At 39.2% G+C, this 20,698-nt stretch overlaps 1 protein-coding gene across 1 annotated transcript in view; it reads left to right on the top strand.

The window, feature by feature from the left end:
- Positions 1-4,070: 4,070 nt before the first annotated feature.
- Positions 4,071-20,698, top strand: part of CLINT1 (clathrin interactor 1) — a 127,794-nt gene continuing 111,166 nt past the window's right edge. The window contains exon 1 of the mRNA XM_061617495.1: positions 4,071-4,350. Within this exon, the coding sequence (XP_061473479.1) occupies positions 4,310-4,350 (41 nt within the window). The 5' untranslated portion in view covers positions 4,071-4,309. The remainder of the gene's footprint in view (positions 4,351-20,698) is intronic.

Below are 20,698 nucleotides of genomic sequence, written 5' to 3'. Positions count from 1 at the left end.
CTGGGAGTCTGGCAACACAGGAGAGGGCCTTCTCAGTGGTAGCCCCCAAATTATGGAATTATCTCCCTGATGAGATAACACTGTTGTTATCTTTTCGGCGCTAGGTCAAGACTTTCCTCTTCTCCCAGGCATTTTAGCATGTGTTTTTAAATTGTTTTTTTTAAAATTAAATTGTGTTTTTAAATTGTTTTTTGTGTTTTAAAATTTGTATATTTGTTTTTAATGTTTTTAATTGCTGTAAACCGCCCAGAGAGCTTCAGCTATGGGGCAGTATATAAATGTAATAAATAATAAATAAATAAATGAGATGGGAAACTTGTGTCTAGACTGTACCACTTCAGATTGCAGATGGGTTCCCATATGCTTCAGCATTCCTCCAGAAAAATGGCTTACCATCTCATCCATTGTTTGTAAGAACAATGCCTTTATTAAATGGTCTGTCCTACACATCCTCTTACATTTCTCAGGTGAAAATGTGTACTCCTTTTTAAATAACATGAGGGAATAATTCCATATGGTGAAATAGAGAACAAATGAGGTCTGATAACTGTCTAGCCTCCACTAAAGGAATCTGAAAATGTTAGCTACAAATGTGCCTTCCTCATTACATGGTATCTAAATTTTAAACAAAATTATGCATTTTTTCAATTTCTCACGTAACTGAATGACAATTGTCAGATGTTATTATTTTACTTATTTTACTAAAACATTTGTAGTGTGCCGTTCTGTTGGACATAGGTGGCTAACATAAAGCAATCAATAAAAACAAAAGATTAAAAGAATATAACCAGCAACAGAGAAGAAGAAAAAAGTGGCCAGCAAGTCAACAGAAATATCTTTACTCCAGCCCAAAAGCTTTGTTGAAAATCGAGGGGTTGTAACCAGGATTTCCTCCCGTGCAATGAGGCTTCCCCTCCTTCTTCTTGCCCTCCAAATCTGCTCCAGAGGGTTGGAGGGAAAACCCCAGGTCAAATTGGGGGATGCAGGGGCGCATAAGGAGAGAGGAGAGGGAGCCGTTGTGCAGGTGGAAGTCCTTGTGTTAATGGGACAACTTTGTTGGCCAACCATCCCTCCCTTTTAGGGAGCCGTCAGTATGGGGACTGAAAGGGACAAAGTTGGAATCATCTGCGGTAGGGTGTTATTGGAAAGGAGGAAGCAGGGCGCACTGAGGAAAATGGATGAAAAGAGCTGAACAGATGGAAGTGACAACAGAAATGAACAGACTGTCAGTTGAAGACCTGAGGCTGTGTACACACCATACATTTAAAGTTCATGACTTCCTACAAAGAATCCTGGGAACTATAGTTTGTTAGGGGTGCTGGGACTTATAGCTCTGTAAGGGGTAAATTACAGTTCCCAGTATTCTTTGGGGGAAGCAATGTGCTTTAAATATTTGGTGTGTACATAGCTTTTAGTGTATGATGTGAACACAGCCTGACACTTTCTCTCTACTACCTTAAGTTATTTATTTTATTTATTTAAAACAATTATACTGCTATTCATAACAAAAATCAAAGTGGTTTGAAATGGTAATGGACTGCCTTCAAGCCATTCTTGACTCATGGCTACCCTATGAATAGGGTATTCATGGTAAGCAGTATTCAGAGGGGGTTTACCATTGCTTCCCTCTGAGGCTAGTCCTCCCCAGCTGGCTAGGGCCTGCTCAGCTTGCCACAGCTGCACAAGCCAGCCCCTTCCTTGTCTGCAACTGGCAGCTGGGGGGCAACTGGGCTCATTGGGATTATGCAGCTGGACCACGGCTGCTTGCCCTGAGCCACTCACTGTGGGGTCATATTTAGCTGGCCCTTTACACCCAGGAGACACAAGTGGGGATTTGAACTCACAGACTCTGGACTCCCAGCCAGGCTCTGCTCCCCACTGTGCTATACCAGCTGTCAAAATGGTTTACAGCAATCATATACAATAAAAACATGCTAAAAATTAAATTCAGAAATCATTAACTTACCATTACAGAAAGACATGTTCTTAATCGCCTGCATAATCCTGGTGGCGTACAAAAGTTTTGAGCAGACATTTAAAAGTTAAAACAGAAGGTGCCTGCTGAATATCTCTTGGCAAAGCATTCCATATGACTGGGCTAATGGCACTAAAGTCTTGATTTCTTGTTGCTGGCAAATGAGCCTTGCCAACTCAGGGGATAACCAACGATGCTCCTGCAGATGATCTCAGTGACTGAGCTTCAGGTCAGTCCCTAAGGTACCATGGACCAAAGTTGTTTAGGGCATTGTAAATTAATACAAGGACCCTGAATTTGGCTCTATAGTAGTAGATGGAGAGTGTGTGTATGGCAGCTACAAGCTGAAGGGTACTCAGATAGCTGAAGATGACATATGATGGTACATCTGTGCTTTGGTTCATGGCCATCTTATTCCTCAGTTCCTTCATGGAGGCACCTTTTGCCAATTTTGATCATAGCCCACCTCCCTCACTCCCTCTTATCCCCAAGAATCAGGTGGCATTGAAGGCTTCAAGCTTTAACCTGCAATGGCAGTTTTAACAACCTTAAGTTGTACACAATCTCCTCTTAATAATAAATACAGAAGACGATGATTCCATATCTTTCCTGGGCAACTTTGCTATTGTTGAACTCTTTGTACACATTTCCTGATATCTTAGATACATTTCATTCTATGAATTTTGAATCTTTGTTGTTTATGCCCCTGTTACTGGTCCTGGCCCTTTCTCTTCAGCCTTATAGGACTGTAGAGATGATATCTGTGAGTCCCCTCCCAGCCTATGTTCTGTGCCTGTGGAGATGCAGTTTGTATTGGAGAGACCTGCTTAACTGGTCATGAGTTTCCTTCCATGAGTTAATAGTTCTAGCGATGTCAGTCTGTGAGTTAATGGGCCTGTTGAGTCCCAATCTACATGTCAAAGGATACGGTCCAGAATAATCCTGTTGCTACAGGAACTCTGGCAGAAGAGTGATTTCCCCCCACCCCATCCTGGGGCCAGCCGCCAGGATGTGGTGTCTGTGTGTTGGTAGGTCAGTTGTTAAGATGGTAACACACGGAAAGGGTTCCTTCGCTCTCTGTGCTGAATCCCAAGTTATGGCTTGGAAGACTTCTCTAGAAACCTAATGGGGAAAGCAAGATCTGTTGGACTTGGATCGGTAACGCTGAGAACCTCTCAAACTTATGCTCAGGTTGTATATATGTGTAAATAAACCATATAAAGATACCAGAGCCTTTCAGCTGACCTTCATTCCAAGGAATCCAAACCCTGGGTAAGCACTAGAACCCCTGGAAGTCTCACACCACTTGGAGATTGGGGTGTGCACAACAATACTTCAACAACACTGAGGTGAGTTTCCAAGTAAGTATGAGTAGGTGCTGTTTAACACCTTATTTCCACTGATAATAAAATGAAAACAAATTTCCAAGTCCAGACTTCTATGACACCTCAAGGGCAGTATTCAACGAAATAGTTGCAGGTGCACAAGGACTACCATGAGCACAATGGGCCTTCCCCCCCTTCTCCCTCTGTGCTGCCCCCAAATTTCCTCAGGATTGGAGAAATCGCCAGAACAGATTTAGGGAGTGTGCGCAGGTAAGACAGAAGAAAGAGTTCCATTGCACAAGGAGAATTCATACTTAATAGTTCCTATCTTTGTTGCAACTGTATACTTCAGTAGTGATAATATATGCATTTTTAAAATTAAGATTTTAGTTTTTGTGCTTTCAGCAAAGAACTTCAGATCAATTAATCTGAGCAACCTGGAAACCAAAACACATTTCAGGAAATAAATTTCTTCCCACATTGGTTGCTGCAGACAAACATGGTCCTATAAAAGTTCAACTCCGGAAACGTTTAACCTATGGTTTTCCTATGGACGCCGCCACCGCTTCGTCTACGCTTCCAATAAATTCAAGTACTATACATCTACGATAAGATTCCAAAAAAACTCAACTCCCAGCAAACAATGCCGAGAATATACGTTTAAGTTTTTGCCTGGCCTGAAGGACTACAACTCCCAGGATGCTGCGCGACGGAATGCCTTTGCTTTTCTCTAACAAGGAACGGCGTTCCTACCGCCTTGCGGCCGGACTTCTTGTCCCAGTAGGCTTTGCGGCCATGAACTGCCGGTTTCCGGAGGCAGTAGCGAGTCTATCTCTCTCCCTCTCTCTCTCGCTGTGCCGTTGGCGAAGCTGAGGTGGCAGCGAGGCTAGACGGGCCTGGCGGTGCCGTGGCTGAGAAGCGGCTAGCTGGGCTCCTGGAGAAGGAGGAGACTGGGGTACTAACAGGGGCCTAGGCCGGGAGGGGATCTCTCGGCGCCACCACGACCAAGATGCTCAATATGTGGAAAGTCCGGGAGCTGGTGGACAAGGCGTGAGTATTATGGGGTGTTGGAGGAAAGATCTGGATATCTGCCTGGCTTCCCCCCAGCCCACCCCTCTTACTAAACTCTTACTAACCCCCACCCGCAATACCTGATCGCACTTCATTCCTCTTCCTTTCCTCCACTGTGGCTTATTTCTTTCTGTCCGCCTTTTTGTAACGTCAACCTTTACGCACCCAGCCCCCGTTCTGAGATCTCACGGTAACCTTCCTTCCATCTATCCACCCCGCCCCTGGTCCTGTTCAAGATTTCTCCCGTGCTGCCTCCTGTGCCTGTATTTCCTCCTCGCCCTATTTTAGGGCTCGTTGAAACTTCTTGCGTTTCACTTGCTGTAACTGATAGTTACCTGCTGGCTGCTTATGAGCTGATCTTTCACTTCTAGTCGGGTTTAAGCCTTTTTGAAGCTGACTCTTCCCTCTCCACCGAATGATCTTTTGTCACTGTAGGGATCTTGGCCCTTTTAACTCCCACGGACCTTATGTCTCTGTACTTGGGTCCTCTATTCTGTTCTCCAGCTGATCAGTTTCTTCCTCTCGCAGCACCACACTCATATTAGCATAATGGTTGTCTTATCTTATCAGGTCTGTTTTCTCACCAAGTATACTCATACTCAACCTTTGGTGGAAGCGCATGACTTCCTGAACCTTGGCACATAGAAAGGTGGCAATGCACACTCCTGTTGGAAATAGCCAGGCTACTCAAACCACCACTCCCACTCAGTCTTCTACCCCCAAGGGTGCCCTTTCATTACTGTGCCTTTCTGCCAAGAATTACTGGAGTGGAGGAGGAAAAGAAACGTAATGCAGGAAGTAAAATAACTTGGTATCTTAGCAGAGGTGGGGTGGAGTTTCCCATGTGTACAGATACCATTTTGAGACCATTGTATTCCTTTAGATTAACTTGTTTCACGCACAGCTGTCATAGTAACTCAAATCTGCTAGTAAAAAAATATGGGATGGGCAATCGCATGCTGGTTTGCACCAACCTTGCTTGTGGGCAGGGAGCAAAAATCTTCACACATACTCGCTCCACCTGAAAGCACAGTTCTTGTGTAATGCTTCTCAAAACATGATATTGTTAATGTAATTCTCAAGAACATTAACTTTCAGGAATCTGTGTCTTCATCAGTTTTAGAAATGGCAAAAGAAGCATATGTTGAATCCATCCTACTATCAGCACCTTGTACTAATTTGTGCAGTACCCAGCTGAGGCTTCTGTAGAGTAAGGAGCAAAGTTGACTTTTAGAGTCTTCTGTAAAAAAAAAAAAATTCCTAAACCAGTTTACCTTTACTTCTGGTGGTTCAGCTTTTGGCTGCTGCAGGAGGGATGGAGTTCTTTGTGCCTCCACTGCCAGCCCCCATCATGCTAGCAAATTTTCTTGCAGGCTAGTAAATTTTGTGGGCTTATTTATAAGGCTGAGCTAAGTATTGTCATAATGTGTTTCAAAGTTATATTGCCAAGGGTGTTCGAGAGACTCGATGTGATAAGAGAGCTCTTCCTCAATATAAATCAAGTGATAAAGAAAAAAGACAACATTTTCCCAATAAAATTTCAAGTATATAATGACAGCTGGTGAACTTTAGTGGTTACAGTGTTGACTGAATGTCAACATTTAAAGAGACTATATGGTGTTTAATACATTAAAATACATCAGTGTTTTAATAATTGTGATTTTCAGCTGCTCCTCTGTGGTGAAAACATATCAAGACAGTCGCGATATCAATTAAAACGTAAAATGCAAGAGAAAAAAGCCATAGTTTCTTAGCAGTCAAGCAGAGCATCAAACATTTCTGTACACATAGTCACACTGATAGTGGAATAATGTGAATGTTTTCAGATTTAGTATTTGCCTTGTTCATGCATCTATTATTTAGGTAAAATTTGAAAAAATATATTAAAGGCTTGATTTCTGTTCCTGTAGTGATTTGTATGTAAAGGTAAAGGTGTCCCCACACTTGTAGTGCGAGTTGTTTCTGACTCTTAGGGTGACGTCTTGCGACTTTTTACTAGGCAGACCGTATATATGGGGTGGGATTGTCAGTTCCTTCCCTGGCCTTTCTTTACCCCGTAGCATATGCCGGGTACTCATTTTACCGACCACGGATGGATGGAAGGCTGAGTGGACCTCGACCCCTTTTACAGGAGATTCAACTTCCTTCTTCCATTGGAATCGAACTCCGGCCGTGAGCAGAGCTTCGGCTGCGTTACCACTGCTTACCACTCTGTGCCACGGAGGGTACAGATTTACAAATACATTGTAAATGAAGTTAAGATATCATTGTCTGTAACTGTATAGTAGGGATGCAGAATATATAGCCCTCCAGATGTAGTTGAACCCCAACTCCCATCAGCCTCATCCACTATAGCCAATGTTCAGGTATGATGGGAGCTGTGGCCCTCCAGATGTGGTTGGATTCCAGGTTCCTTATTCCAGATGTATAGGAATGCTGAATCTCATTTGGGAAAAGCCTTGCCTCTCCAAAAATAACATTAAGAAACCCAAGACTCAATACAAGTCAGTGTGTCAAAACCTTCCCCAAAAAAGTTTGCAGAAGACATGTGACTGGGTTTTAGATCACTTCTCAGAAAATAATGCCTTTAACGCTGTTTGGGGCAGTGCAGAATATTATACAAAAAGAACCCTAAATTAATTTTAGCAGAATGTAGGTAACATTTTACTCAAAGAATACGCTCAGTTCTAAGTGAAAGCAACATTGCTTTGATATACATTGATACTAGCTTTAAAAGGCTTGCTTATTTTTAAACCTATTGTACTGTGGGCTTGAAACCACACAGCATATGTCGTACTACTTGCTATTGTATATTACTGGATTCTTATATAAAGTCATGGAAACAATGAATTTGAAAATATATAGATTGAGAAATGATCTCAGTGTGCCCATAAAAATAGTTTTTTTTAATATGTTTAATATTTTTTGCAAAGTCAGGGGTCTGACTTGGCTGTGCCTGTTAGATCCTGCATTTGGTCGGAAGATATACTAGATTGTGGACACTTGCATTATAATAAAAGAAACAAATTATCATAAAAACAATAAACTCCATATCAAAATTGGAACTACCAATGAAAGCTGCAAATAGCATATAAAAACTGAATAAAAATAACTTAAATATAATTAAAAACACAAGAACACAGGGCAGACTGAGTCTAAACACAATGAGAGGAAAATTCTACAGTATGGCCACCATCACAGAAAAAGTTCCCCTCACTGGTTGCCATCCACCTAAACTCTGAAGATGGGGTACCTGCAGAAGGACCTCAGACAGCTTATTCAGTTCATAGGCAAGCTCACATGGGAGTTGGTAGAGTTTGGTCTAAAGATGGTTTAAGAAAGGGGCAGAAGTTTCTGTTCTGTGTGCTTGTTACTTCTGGTTTTTTTTACTGTTAAACCTTACATTTGTGAAATGGTTTTATCTGCTCATATCCCCCAGCCGGGTATAATTCCTGTACAAATTCTGACTAAAGGTGGCTAATGTTGCTGCCTCCTAATTCCTTGAGGCTGCAATCCTGTTCATATTTACCTGCAATTACATCCCTTTAAACACAGAGATTGTATAAGTCATTGCTCAAGATGAAAATGTGCAGCTCAATTTTAACAATATACAGTACCATGTTGAGTAAGATTAAGCAGTAGCAAAAGAAATGCCACAATCCTGCACATGATACCTGTCACAGGATGGTATGGAGTAGTTTGGGGCTCCAACTAAACAGCTATGTAGCTCTGTTGCTATATATAATCAAGAGGATTTTGTATCTTTCATTTTATCCTGTCTGCTCCTAATGGAGTAGCTCACATAAGAGTGGAGTTTAGAAATAATTCATCATGGAAATAGTGCCACATACCACAAGAGTTATACAAGAATTCCTCTAATATGTTGATGTTAGAGTGAGGTAGTGTCTGTCTTAAGATGTAATTGATGTTTGCAATCCTTTCATTTGAGTAGACTTGTCTTTTCTGGGCTAAATTACAGTCTTTAAAGTTAATTTTAAACTTTAACATTTGAAAAAACATAACCTTTGATTTTACGAGCTTGAAAGAGTTTTTATTAACTGGGCAAAAATTCAAAGCAGGAACTAACAATGCAGAAATTTTTTTTTCCTAAGCTAAGTAGAGTGTAGCCAAGGTGATAACTCTTTCTAACCTACTTCATCAGGAATAGTTCAGGTATTGCATGCTGTGAAGATGGTTGGCTCATGCAGCACCTCCATGCTGAATACTGCTGTGCTGATCTCATAGTAGATTCTGTTAGCCGTACTGAAGAAAGATTTCTTTCCCCATTCTCATGCATTCCAGTTCTAGACTTTTGTTGCACGGTTATAGTTAGCATTTTGTAATATGTGTGTTTAGAATTTCCTCATTTTCAGACTTGTTGAGAAAGATACTTGCACTTCTGGGAAGGATGGCTTCGCCTGTGCTTGCTTTTTGAGACGAGCTCTCGTCTCAGAAGAAGCTTGTTCAGTTCTAAAATCAGTCAGAACGTTCTTTTTGACTGGTAAAGATTTTCTCCCGGCCAGGGAGAAACGTAGAGATTAACCACAAAGCCTGTTTTTGTTGGGAGGACTGGATTTCATTAATTTATGAGAGAAAGTTCAGCCAGCAATGCGGACGGACTTCCATCAAGTTCTTACTGATTAAGCGACATGTTTATCTTTTCTTCAAAGAAAAACGGACCTTAACAGGCAAGCATCCTTCTTTCTATTTTTTTTTTCACTTGGTTTAAATTGTTGCAGCAAAAAGAGATTTGTCAATGAATCAGCTATAAAGATCTTCTGGGTGAGTTATATATTTTTTTTTACAATAATTTTTATTCAAATTTTCATAAAACATACAAAACAAAATCATAAAATATTCAAAGACAAAAAACAAAACAAAACAAAAATGATTAAACAAAAAAAATAAAATGTTGACTTCCCATTTGTCACAGATCAAATCAGTTATAGGTCTACAATATATAACAATCCTGTCTCTTAAATTATATTATAAAATCACTTTCCTCCAGTAGTTATCTTAATTAATCATCAAATCTCATAAACATTACTTTATTCTTTCCACAAAAAGTCAAAGAGAGGTTTCAATTCTTTAAGAAATATATCTATCAATTTTTCTCCAAATAAACATGTCGATTAATCCATCTCGTTAATAATAATAATAATAATCTTATTGTCATAACCATAGTCCAAATAAACATATCGATTAATCCATCTCATCAAAATCTGTTAGGTCCAATAATTTCAATAGCCATTATTCCATTATCCATATTAATTCCATCTTCCATCTTCAATAGTCCTGTTAAGTCCAGTAACTTCAGTGTCCAATCTTCCATTATCAGTATTCCATAATAATCTTGCTGTCATAGCCATAGTCATATAATAAGAGTCTGATGGGAATTTCCTCTATCCCAAATATTTTCTTGCCATCAATTCTGAATAAGTTGCTGAAATATTGTTGTAAAGTCATATCTCTGTTCTTCTTTTTTACAGAATGCACTGGCTCATCTCTTGAGAGTTTTTCCATTGTCACATGGCTGCAGTTAATTCCATAGATTTTCTCTATATCAAGCTCCATCACATCATTCCAGTCCAGAAGATTATCCAAGCCATTGATAACTTTATCTCTAATATCTTCATTAATTTCTTCAGAGATAACGTTAAATTCCAAACAGTAGATTTTATTTCTAATATCCATAAACTCCAGATCTTTTTCCAATTCCACATTTGTTCCAATCTCCAGGGCTTGTATCTTCCCTTTATTTTTTCTTTTCTCATCTCTGATCTCATTCTCCTCTCTCACAGGATCCCCTATTTCTTTAAGCTCCTGCGTCATTTTGCTCAGTTCCATTTTCAGCTCCTTACTGCCCTGTCTCAGGGTTTGTTTCGTTATCTCAATCTCATCCATTATTTTCTGAAACATGATTACTTCCAGATTCTCAGCCACTTTCTTGATTGCCATTTTTAAAACCACAAAAACAAAACAAAACAAAAATAAAGAAGAACCACTTCTTATTTCAGCAACAATTGGGTTAATATTCCAGGCTTGATGACATCACAGTATAAACAGAGCAGCCTGCCTTATCTCTCTATGTTCAAGAATACAAAACAAATTTAGTTCCCAGCATCAAAACAGTTAGTGGCGTTGTGAAGAAGCAGATTCGTCAAAATAAAATAGACCAAAAAGAGAATAGTCCCAGACAATATAATGTTCCTCGGAATAGAAATCCCTCTTCTGTTTATATCTTTAGAATGCACTTCCAGGACAGCTTTTTGCAATAGAAACAGAGATAAGCTGTTAATTTCGTGAATAACAGAGAAGAGTTACAGCTCACCCAGAAGTTCTTTAAAGCTGATTCATTTGACAAATCTCTTTTTGCTGCAACAATTTAAACCAAGTAAAAAAAATAATAGAAAGAAGGGTCCTTGCCTGTTAGTCCGTTTTCTCTTTGAAGAAAAGATAAACGTATCGCATTAATCAGATAGAGCTTGTTCGGAAGTCCGTCCGGCATTGCTGGCTGGACCTTTTCTCATAAATTAATGAAATCCAGTCCTCCCAACAAAAACAGGCTTTTGAGGTTGATCTCTACGTTTCTGCCTGCCCGGGAGAAATTTCATCAGTCAAAAAAAAAATGTTCTGACTGATTTATATCTGAATAAGCTTCTTCTGCGGCGGGAGCCCGTCTCAAAAGCAGGCACAAGCGAAGTCACCCTTCCCGGAAGTCTGGGTGAGTTATAGCTCTTCTCTTTTACTCACGAAACTAAGGAGGAAAGAAATCGAAAAAGCTTATCTTTGTTTTATTGCAAAAAGCTGGCCTGGAAGTGCATTCTAAAGATACTTACGGAAGAGGGATTGCTATTTCGAGGAGGGAAAAAAATAAATAAATTTGATTTATGAACTTTGGAGTATTATATGTCTGGGACTATTTTTTTTTGGTCTATTTCATTTTGACGAATCTGCTTGTTCATGACGCCACTAACTGTTTGAAGCTGGGAACTAAATTTGTTTTGTTTTCCTGAACATATAAAAGATAAGACAGGCTGTACTGTCTACACTGATGTCAGCAAGCCTGGAATATTAACCCAATTGTGGCTGAAATAATTTTTTGTTTTTGTGGTTTTAAGAATGGCAACCAGGAAAGTGACTGAGACCGTGGAAGAAATTATGTTTCAGAAAATAATGAGTGAGATTGAGATAACGAAACAAACCCTGAGACAGGGTAGACAGGAGATGAAAATTGAATTTAGCAAAATGATGCAGGAGTTTAAAGAAATAGGGGATTCTGTGAGAGAGGAATTTGATGGGATTAGAGATGAGAAAAGAAAAATTAAAGGGAAGATACAAGCCCTGGAGACTGGAACAAATGTGGAATTGGAAAAAGATCTGGAGTTTATGGATGTTAGAAACAAAGTTTACTGTTTGAATTCAACGTTGTCTCTGAAGAAATTAATGAAGATATTAGTGATAAAGTTATCAATGTCTTGGATAATTTTCTTGACTGGAATGATGTGATGGAGCTTGACATAGAAAAAATCTATGGAATTAACTACAGATATGTGACAATGGAAAAACTCTTAAGAGATGAGCCGGTGCATTTTGTAAAAAAGAAGAACAGAGATAGGACTTTACAACAATATTTCAGCAACATATTCAGAATTGATGGCAAGGAAATATTTGTGATAAAAGAAATTCCCATCAGACTCTTGGAAATATTTCTGATAAAGGAAATAAGAACATAAGAACATAAGAAGAGCCTGCTGGATCAGGCCAGTGGCCCATCTAGTCCAGCATCCTGTTCTCACAGTGGCCAACCAGGTGCCTGGGGGAAGCCCGCAAGCAGGACCCGAGTGCAAGAACACTCTCCCCTCCTGAGGCTTCCGGCAACTGGTTTTCAGAAGCATGCTGCCTCTGACTAGGGTGGCAGAGCACAGCCATCATGGCTAGTAGCCATTGATAGCCCTGTCCTCCATGAATTTGTCTAATCTTCTTTTAAAGCCATCCAAGCTGGTGGCCATTACTGCATCTTGTGGGAGCAAATTCCATAGTTTAACTATGCGCTGAGTAAAGAAGTACTTCCTTTTGTCTGTCCTGAATCTTCCAACATTCAGCTTCTTTGAATGTCCCCGAGTTCTAGTATTATGAGAGAGGGAGAAGAACTTTTCTCTATCCACTTTCTCAATGCCATGCATAATTTTATACACTTCTATCATGTCTCCTCTGACCCGCCTTTTCTCTAAACTAAAAAGCCCCAAATGCTGCAACCTTTCCTCGTAAGGGAGTCGCTCCATCCCCTTGATCATTCTGGTTGCCCTCTTCTGAACCTTTTCCAACTCTAGAATATCCTTTTTGAGATGAGGCGACCAGAACTGTACACAGTATTCCAAATGCGGCCGCACCATAGATTTATACAACGGCATTATGATATCGGCTGTTTTATTTTCAATACCTTTCCTAATTATCGCTAGCATGGAATTTGCCTTTTTCACAGCTGCCGCACATTGGGTCGACATTTTCATCGTGCTGTCCACTACAACCCCGAGGTCTCTCTCCTGGTCGGTCACCGCCAGTTCAGACCCCATGAGCGTATATGTGAAATTCAGATTTTTTGCTCCAATATGCATAATTTTACACTTGTTTATATTGAATTGCATTTGCCATTTTTCTGCCCATTCACTCAGTTTGGAGAGGTCTTTTTGGAGCTCTTCGCAATCCCTTTTTGTTTTAACAACCCTGAACAATTTAGTGTCATCAGCAAACTTGGCCACTTCACTGCTCACTCCTAATTCTAGGTCATTAATGAACAAGTTGAAAAGTACAGGTCCCAATACCGATCCTTGAGGGACTCCACTTTCTACAGCCCTCCATTGGGAGAACTGTCCGTTTATTCCTACTCTCTGCTTTCTGCTTCTTAACCAATTCCTTATCCACAAGAGGACCTCTCCTCTTATTCCATGACTGCTAAGCTTCCTCAGAAGTCTTTGGTGAGGTACCTTGTCAAACGCTTTTTGAAAGTCTAAGTACACTATGTCCACTAGATCACCTCTATCTATATGCTTGTTGACACTCTCAAAGAATTCTAATAGGTTACTGAGACAGGACTTTCCCTTGCAGAAGCCATGCTGGCTCTGCTTCAGCAAGGCTTGTTCTTCTATGTGCTTAGTTAATCTAGCTTTAATAATACTTTCTACCAGTTTTCCAGGGACAGAAGTTAAGCTAACTGGCCTGTAATTTCCGGGATCCCCTCTGGATCCCTTTTTGAAGATTGGCATTACATTTGCCACTTTCCAGTCCTCAGGCACGGAGGAGGACCCAAGGGACAAGTTACATATTTTAGTTAGCAGATCAGCAATTTCACATTTGAGTTCTTTGAGAACTCTCGGGTGGATGCCATCCAGGCCTGGTGATTTGTCAGTTTTTATATTGTCCATTAAGCTTAGAACTTCCTCTCTCATTACCACTATTTGTCTCAGTTCCTCAGAATCCCTTCCTGCAAATGTTAGTTCAGGTTCAGGGATCTGCCCTATATCTTCCACTGTGAAGACAGATGCAAAGAATTCATTTAGCTTCTCTGCAATCTCCTTATCGTTCTTTAGGACACCTTTGACTCCCTTATCATCCAAGGGTCCAATTGTCTCCCTAGATGGTCTCCTGCTTTAAATGTATTTATAGAATTTTTTGTTGTTGTTTTTTATGTTCTTAGCAATGTGCTCCTCAAATTCTTTTTTAGCATCCCTTATTGTCTTCTTGCATTTCTTTTGCCAGAGTTTGTGTTCTTTTTTATTTTCTTCATTTGGACAAGACTTCCATTTTCTGAAGGAAGACTTTTTGCCTCTAAGAGCTTCCTTGACTTTGCTCGTTAACCATGCTGGCATCTTCTTGGCCCTGGTGGTACCTTTTCTGATCTGCGGTATGCACTCCAGTTGAGCTTCTAATATAGTGTTTTTAAACAACTTCCAAGCATTTTCAAGTGATGTGATCCTCTGGACTTTGTTTTTCAGCTTTCTTTTTACCAATCCCCTCATTTTTGTGAAGTTTCCTCTTTTGAAGTCAAATGTGACCGTGTTGGATTTTCTTGGCAATTGGCCAGTTACATGTATGTTTAATTTAATAGCACTGTGGTCACTGCTCCCAATCGGTTCAACAACACTTACATCTTGCACCAGGTCCTGGTCCCCACTGAGGATTAAGTCCAGGGTTGCCGTCCCTCTGGTCGGTTCCATGACCAACTGGTCTAGGGAATAGTCATTTAGAATATCTAGAAACTTTGCTTCTTTGTCATGACTGGAACACATATGCAGCCAGTCTATGTCCGGGTAGTTGAAGTCACCCATTGTTCCCCAGTGCCTAACAAATCCAAACCCTTCCACCCGACACCATCGTCTCATCCACGCATTGAGACTGCGAAGCTGGGCCTGTCTGGCTGGTCGTGCGCGTGGAACCGGTAGCATTTCAGAGAAAGCCACCTTGGAGGTCCCCATCAGACTCTTATTATATGACTATGGCTATGACAACAAGATTATTATGGGATACTGATAATGGAATAATGGCTACTGAAATTACTGGACTTAACAGGATTATTGAAGATGGAAGATGGAATTAATATTGATAATGGAAGAATGGCTATTGAAATTATTGGACCTAACAGATTTGAATGAGATGGATTAATCGACATGTTTATTTGGAGAAAAATTGATAGATATATCTCTCAAGGAATTGAAACCTCTCTTTGACTTTTTGTGGAAATAATAAATAATGTTTATGAGATTTGATGATTAATTAAGATAACTACTGGAGGAAAGTGATTTTATAATATAATTTAAGAGACAGGATTGTTATATATTGTAGACCTATAACTGATCTGCGACAAATTGGAAGTCAACATTTTATTTTATTGTTTAATTATTTTTGTTTTGTTTTGTTTTTTGTCTTTGAAAAATTTGAATAAAAATTAATGATAAAAAAAGAGAGAAAGATACTTGCATTGTTTCCCCACTTAACATAAAGCATTGTGCAGACATCTGTTGTTAACCTTTTCATCTTTTAAAATGAGATTCCATGGTTTAGTTCACATAAATGAAAAAAAATTGCTTCACTTCCGGTAGTAAAGTCCTGCTCAAATATGTTTCACCAATCTGAATTTGTATGTTTAATAGCTGGCATTTAATCCATGCAGTGACATTAATAGTGGAATGGTGGTACCAGTTCAAAATTCACTTTGTGAAAGTCCTTTTAACGCTCTGTTACTGGTTTTCAATATATAATTACAGCATTATTCATCCATGTGTAGTATCCTTGATGAGCTCAGTTTGTCAAAGTACAAAAAATACATGTTAACTTATGATAATGTGGTAGTTCACTCTGACCTATCAGTGTAAATTTTTTGAAAAAAACAGTCTTTGTGAGTTGATTGGTTAGATCAAGAAGAGTAAGCATGCTACTTACGTCACAGACTAATTATTTTATAATTTTTTTTTTTCAATAATTTTTATTCAGATTTTCATAAAACATACAAGACAAAATTATAAAACATTCAAAGACAAAAAACAAAATAAAAAATAGTTAAACAAAAAGAAAAAAAGAAAAAAAAATAAAAAATAAAGAGTAAAATATTGACTTCCCATTTGTCAAAGATCAAATCAGTTATAAGTCTATAATATATAACAATCCTGTCTCTTAAGTCATATTATAAAATCACTTTCCTCCAGTAGTTATCTTACTTAATCATCAAATCTCATAAACATTACTTTATTCTTTCCACAAAAAGTCAAAGAGAGGTTTCAATTCTTTAAGAAATATATCTATCAATTTTTTTTTTCCAGATAAGCATATCGATTAATCCATCTCATTACTAATTATGATAATCTTATTGTCATAACCATAGTCAAAATAAACATTTCGATTAATCCATCACATCAGAATCTGTTAGGTTCAATAATTTCAGTAGCCATTGTTCTATTATCTCTATTAGTTCCATTTTCCATCTTCCATCTTCAGTAGTCTTGTTAAGTCCAGTAATTTCAATATCCAATCTTCCATTATCAGTATTCCATAATAATCTTGCTGTCAAAGCCATAGTCATATAGTAAGAGTCTGATGGGAATTACCTCTATCCCAAATATTTTCTTGCCATCCATTCTGAATAGGTTGCTGAAATACTGCTGTAAAATCATATCTCTGTTCTTTTTTTCAAAATGCACTGGGTCATCTCTTAAAAGTTTTTCCATTGTCACATGGCTGCAGTTAATTCCATAGATTTTCTCTATATTAGGCTCCATCACATCATTCCAGTCCAGAAGATTATCCATGCCATTGATAACTTTATCTCTAGAATCTTCATTCATTTCTTCAGAGATAACATTGAGTTCCAAACAATAGATTTTATTTCTAAAGTCCATAGACTCCAAATCTTGTTCCTGTTCCACGTTGGTTCCAATCTCCGGGATCTCCTCTCTCACAGGGACCCCTATTCCAGTCTCCAGGGTCTCCTCTCTCACAGGGACCCCTGTTCCAATCTCCGGGGTCTCCTCTCTCACAGGGACCCCTTCCAGGGTCACCTCTCTCACAGGGACCCTTATATCTTTAATCTCCTGCTTCATTTTACTCAATTCAATTTTCGTTATCTCAATCTCATCCATTATTTTCTGAAACATAGTTATTTCCAGATTTTCAGCCACTTTCTTAATTGCCATTTTAAAAGAAAAATATAGGAAAACCACTTCTTATTTCAGCAACAATTGGGTTAATACTCCAAACTTGGTGACATCACAGTATAAACAGTGCAGACAGCCTTATCTCTCCAATAGTTAAGTAAACAAAATGCAGTTCCCAGGATCGAAACAATTAATGGCAATCGTCAAGAAACAGATTCGTCAAAATAAAATAGACCAAAAAGAGAGTAGTCTCAAAACAGTATAATATTTTTCAAAATAAAAATCTGGAATAGAAATCCCTCTTCTGTGTATATCTTTAGAATGCAAATCCAGGACAGCTTTTTGCAACAAAAACAGAGATAAGCTATTAATTAGTGCGTAGCAGAGAGAAGTTATGGCTCCCCAGTGAGATGTCAAAAACTGATCAATCTGGCAAATCTCTTTTAAACAGCAACAATTTAAGTCAAGTAAAAGAAAAATATAGAAAGAAGGGTGCTTGCCTGTTAGTGCGTTCTCTCTTAGAAGATAAGATGAACGTTCGCTTTAACAGATAGAGCTTGCTGTTGAAAATCCGTCCCACCTTCGTCGGCTGGACCTCGTCCCATAAATTAATGAGATCTGGTCGTCCCAACAAAAATAGGCTTTGAGGTTAATCTCTTCGTTTCTCCCTACCCGGGAGAAGTTTAATCAGTCAAAAAAAAAAGAAAAAACTGACTGATATATCTGAATAAGCTTCTTTTGAGGCAGGAGCCCGTCTCAAAAGCAGGCACAGGCTAAGTCACCCTTCCCGGAAGTCACTAATTATTTTATAATTAATGATGTCTTTCTCTTAACATATACAAGACATTATAACCCAGCATGCTTGTGTCTCTGACAGAGAAGCATGAACTCCAATGTTCACTATCCGAGGGTGGCCTGTGCCAGCCTTGTATTTAAGCACTTGCCTAGTAGCCCTAGGCAACGAAGGTGATGTGTTCCATCTGTCCTCTGCAGCCAGCATTGAAACCTCCCTCTTCTATGCCCAGTCCAAAAGGCTGCTGCAGGAGGGATGGAGTTCTTTGTGCCTCCACTGCCAGCCCCCATCATGCTAGCAAATTTTCTTGCAGGCTAGTAAATTTTGTGGGCTTATTTATAAGGCTGAGCTATGTATTGTCATAATGTGTTTCAAAGTTATATTGCCAAGGGTGTTGGAGAGACTTGATGCGATAAGAGCGTTCTTCCTCAATTTAGTGCTCTCCAAATGTTTTGGTCTATAAACCTCATCGACCCCAGCCAGCACAGCTCATTTGTAATGATGAGCTATACACCAGGTTGTATAAGGCGGTGATGTAGAGGAATACTGTGGCAGTGGGGTACAAGAGTAGAGTTACAGCTGCATCATACATAAGATACATGAATTGGGCTCAGCTTCATCTCTGTTTCAATTGTCTGCAAATCACTGAGCACATACGATTGCACTGTAGTAGCTGACTTGGCCTCTACACTGACTGAAAAATCTTTACTATTTAATTAATTAATTAATTAATTGAATTTTTATATTGCCCTGTAGCCGAAGCTCTCTGGGCAGTTTACAACATAAAATCAGTATGCAATATAAAATATACAGTTCATATTTGATACAATTGCTATTAAAAGGAAAAAACAATACATCACATTTTAAATAAACATAACTAAACAATAAATCTCAACAATGTACATAACATAATAACTGAATAAACAAAACAAACTGAATATAACAGTTATAAAAATATATAAAAATATTCTCCAATGTCCTATTGTGCTTCTCATTGTACAATGGAGTGGCTAACCTCTGGCTCTCCAGATGTTGGATTTAAACTCACATCAGCCCCAGCCAGCATGGTCGATGATCAGAGATTATGGAAAGGATGGAGGCTAGCCAGCCCTTCTTTAAGATTGTATCTGACTCATCTCCCACATGCCCTGCTCCTGCCTGTTACTTTGTCATTTAAAATGGCTGAAGACAGATAATAGGGTTTTTTTCAGTGGTATGAAAGAGCCATATCAGCCTGTGGTCAAAGCACTATTCCATCCTCCTGTGCCACTTTGTATAGCTTCCACTTACAGATAAGAGCAAAACATAATTTGTTGCGAAACTGGAATTAGACATTGGTTTGGGATTCCAGTTTATGGATATTTTAAGATTTGATAAAAAAACATAGGGCACTATTCAACTGTGCTAGTACAAGGATTAGGGCTAGTGCAGCGGGATTTCCTTTGCCGTGCCCTGCATGCGTTCTCCTCCAAGTTGGAGTGTTGGGGGGGAAATCCAGAACAGATTTAGGGAGTGTGCGAGAGGAGAAGAGGGGATAATGTTCTGTTATGCAAGGAAAAATCCTTGCGCTGATGGAATCAGCGACTTAACACTACATTGAATACAATCCCTTAATTCACTGCTAAGCAGAAGTTTCTTATCTTCTTTCAGATAGTGTTAGTCCAAGTTTTACTTGAGTCAGTTGATCAGAGAAAACAAGGAAATGCACTGTGAAGGTTGATGGCTATGTCATATTATTTCATCTTTCTGTAGAAACATAGGCCATCTTTGGTATATAGTTGCATCTGATAATTGTGGAGGCTCCTAGCATTGCAACACAGAATTGTACTGCTATGCTGTTCATAGCATCTTGCAGCTGCTTGCCAAGCTGATGTAATGTCACAGGTTGTGATTTTCAACTGGTATAGGGAAATGGAAAAATGATTTTAAATCCACATAAATTCAAGACTAAAATAATAAAAAGCAAGCATTTTGTAGGAAAGGCCAGTCCACGTCTTTCTAAGAAGTGTCCTTAGATATTAAAGGGGGGGGATGATCCTGTACCTCGTCATTCATTTCCTGGTATGATCAAGGCTCCTACAAAATAAGAGATGGAGAAAAATGCCTCCCCTTATAGAGTTTAACCACAGTTTGGAAACTCCTTAACAGAGATGTAGATAGATCTGTGAGGACTTGATAATCTGACCCCCATTTACATTAAGACATAATTTTCCATCACATATGGAAATTTAGGATTATATCCAACAAAGCAGTCCCATTGGCGCAATGACTTCTGCATATGCAGTGTAACTTTTCCTCTCCCTGTGTGCCCATCTCAAATCTGTTCTGCCCCCCAAGCCTTTGGAACAGATTTTGGGGGGTTACTGGGGGCATATGGGGAGAGGACAGGAGTCCCATTGTGCAGGCAGAAACCTTTGCACTGATGGGATAACTCTGTTGAATATAACTCTTGGAGTCTAGATTGTACATATTAAAGGCATACAGGCCTATACCAGATGGAGAAACTCAAGAGTCTTTTTCAGGTGCTCTTAAATTGTATCTGGGCATGCTACCTCCACTCTTGACCTTCTCATGATGAGCTGCGCACTGCTGATTTGGGTATAATTACAGGGAAGTGACAGCACTTTATGGAGTAGCATAAGGGCTGCTTTTTCTGAAGAGGCATTATTGCGGCTTTAAAAAAAGCATTTTGCTTTAGAATTTCTCAAGATACTGTTATTTCAAGTAACTTGTGTATCTGGGTGTTCACTTAAATTAATCAAAGACCTGATGTTTCTGTAAGTGAGCCCCTAAGAACTACAGCCAAGTGGGATGGTATTCTGAAGCAAAAGTTAACAAGTACTTTTTGGTCACTTATTAACCCTTTATGGGGAAGATAAAGTGCTTA

This window comes from Rhineura floridana, chromosome 3 (assembly GCF_030035675.1).
Source record: "Rhineura floridana isolate rRhiFlo1 chromosome 3, rRhiFlo1.hap2, whole genome shotgun sequence".
Classification (NCBI taxonomy): Eukaryota; Metazoa; Chordata; class Lepidosauria; order Squamata; family Rhineuridae; genus Rhineura; species Rhineura floridana.
Note: the sequence above shows the minus strand (reverse complement) of the source record. Positions and strands in the feature narration are given on the sequence as shown.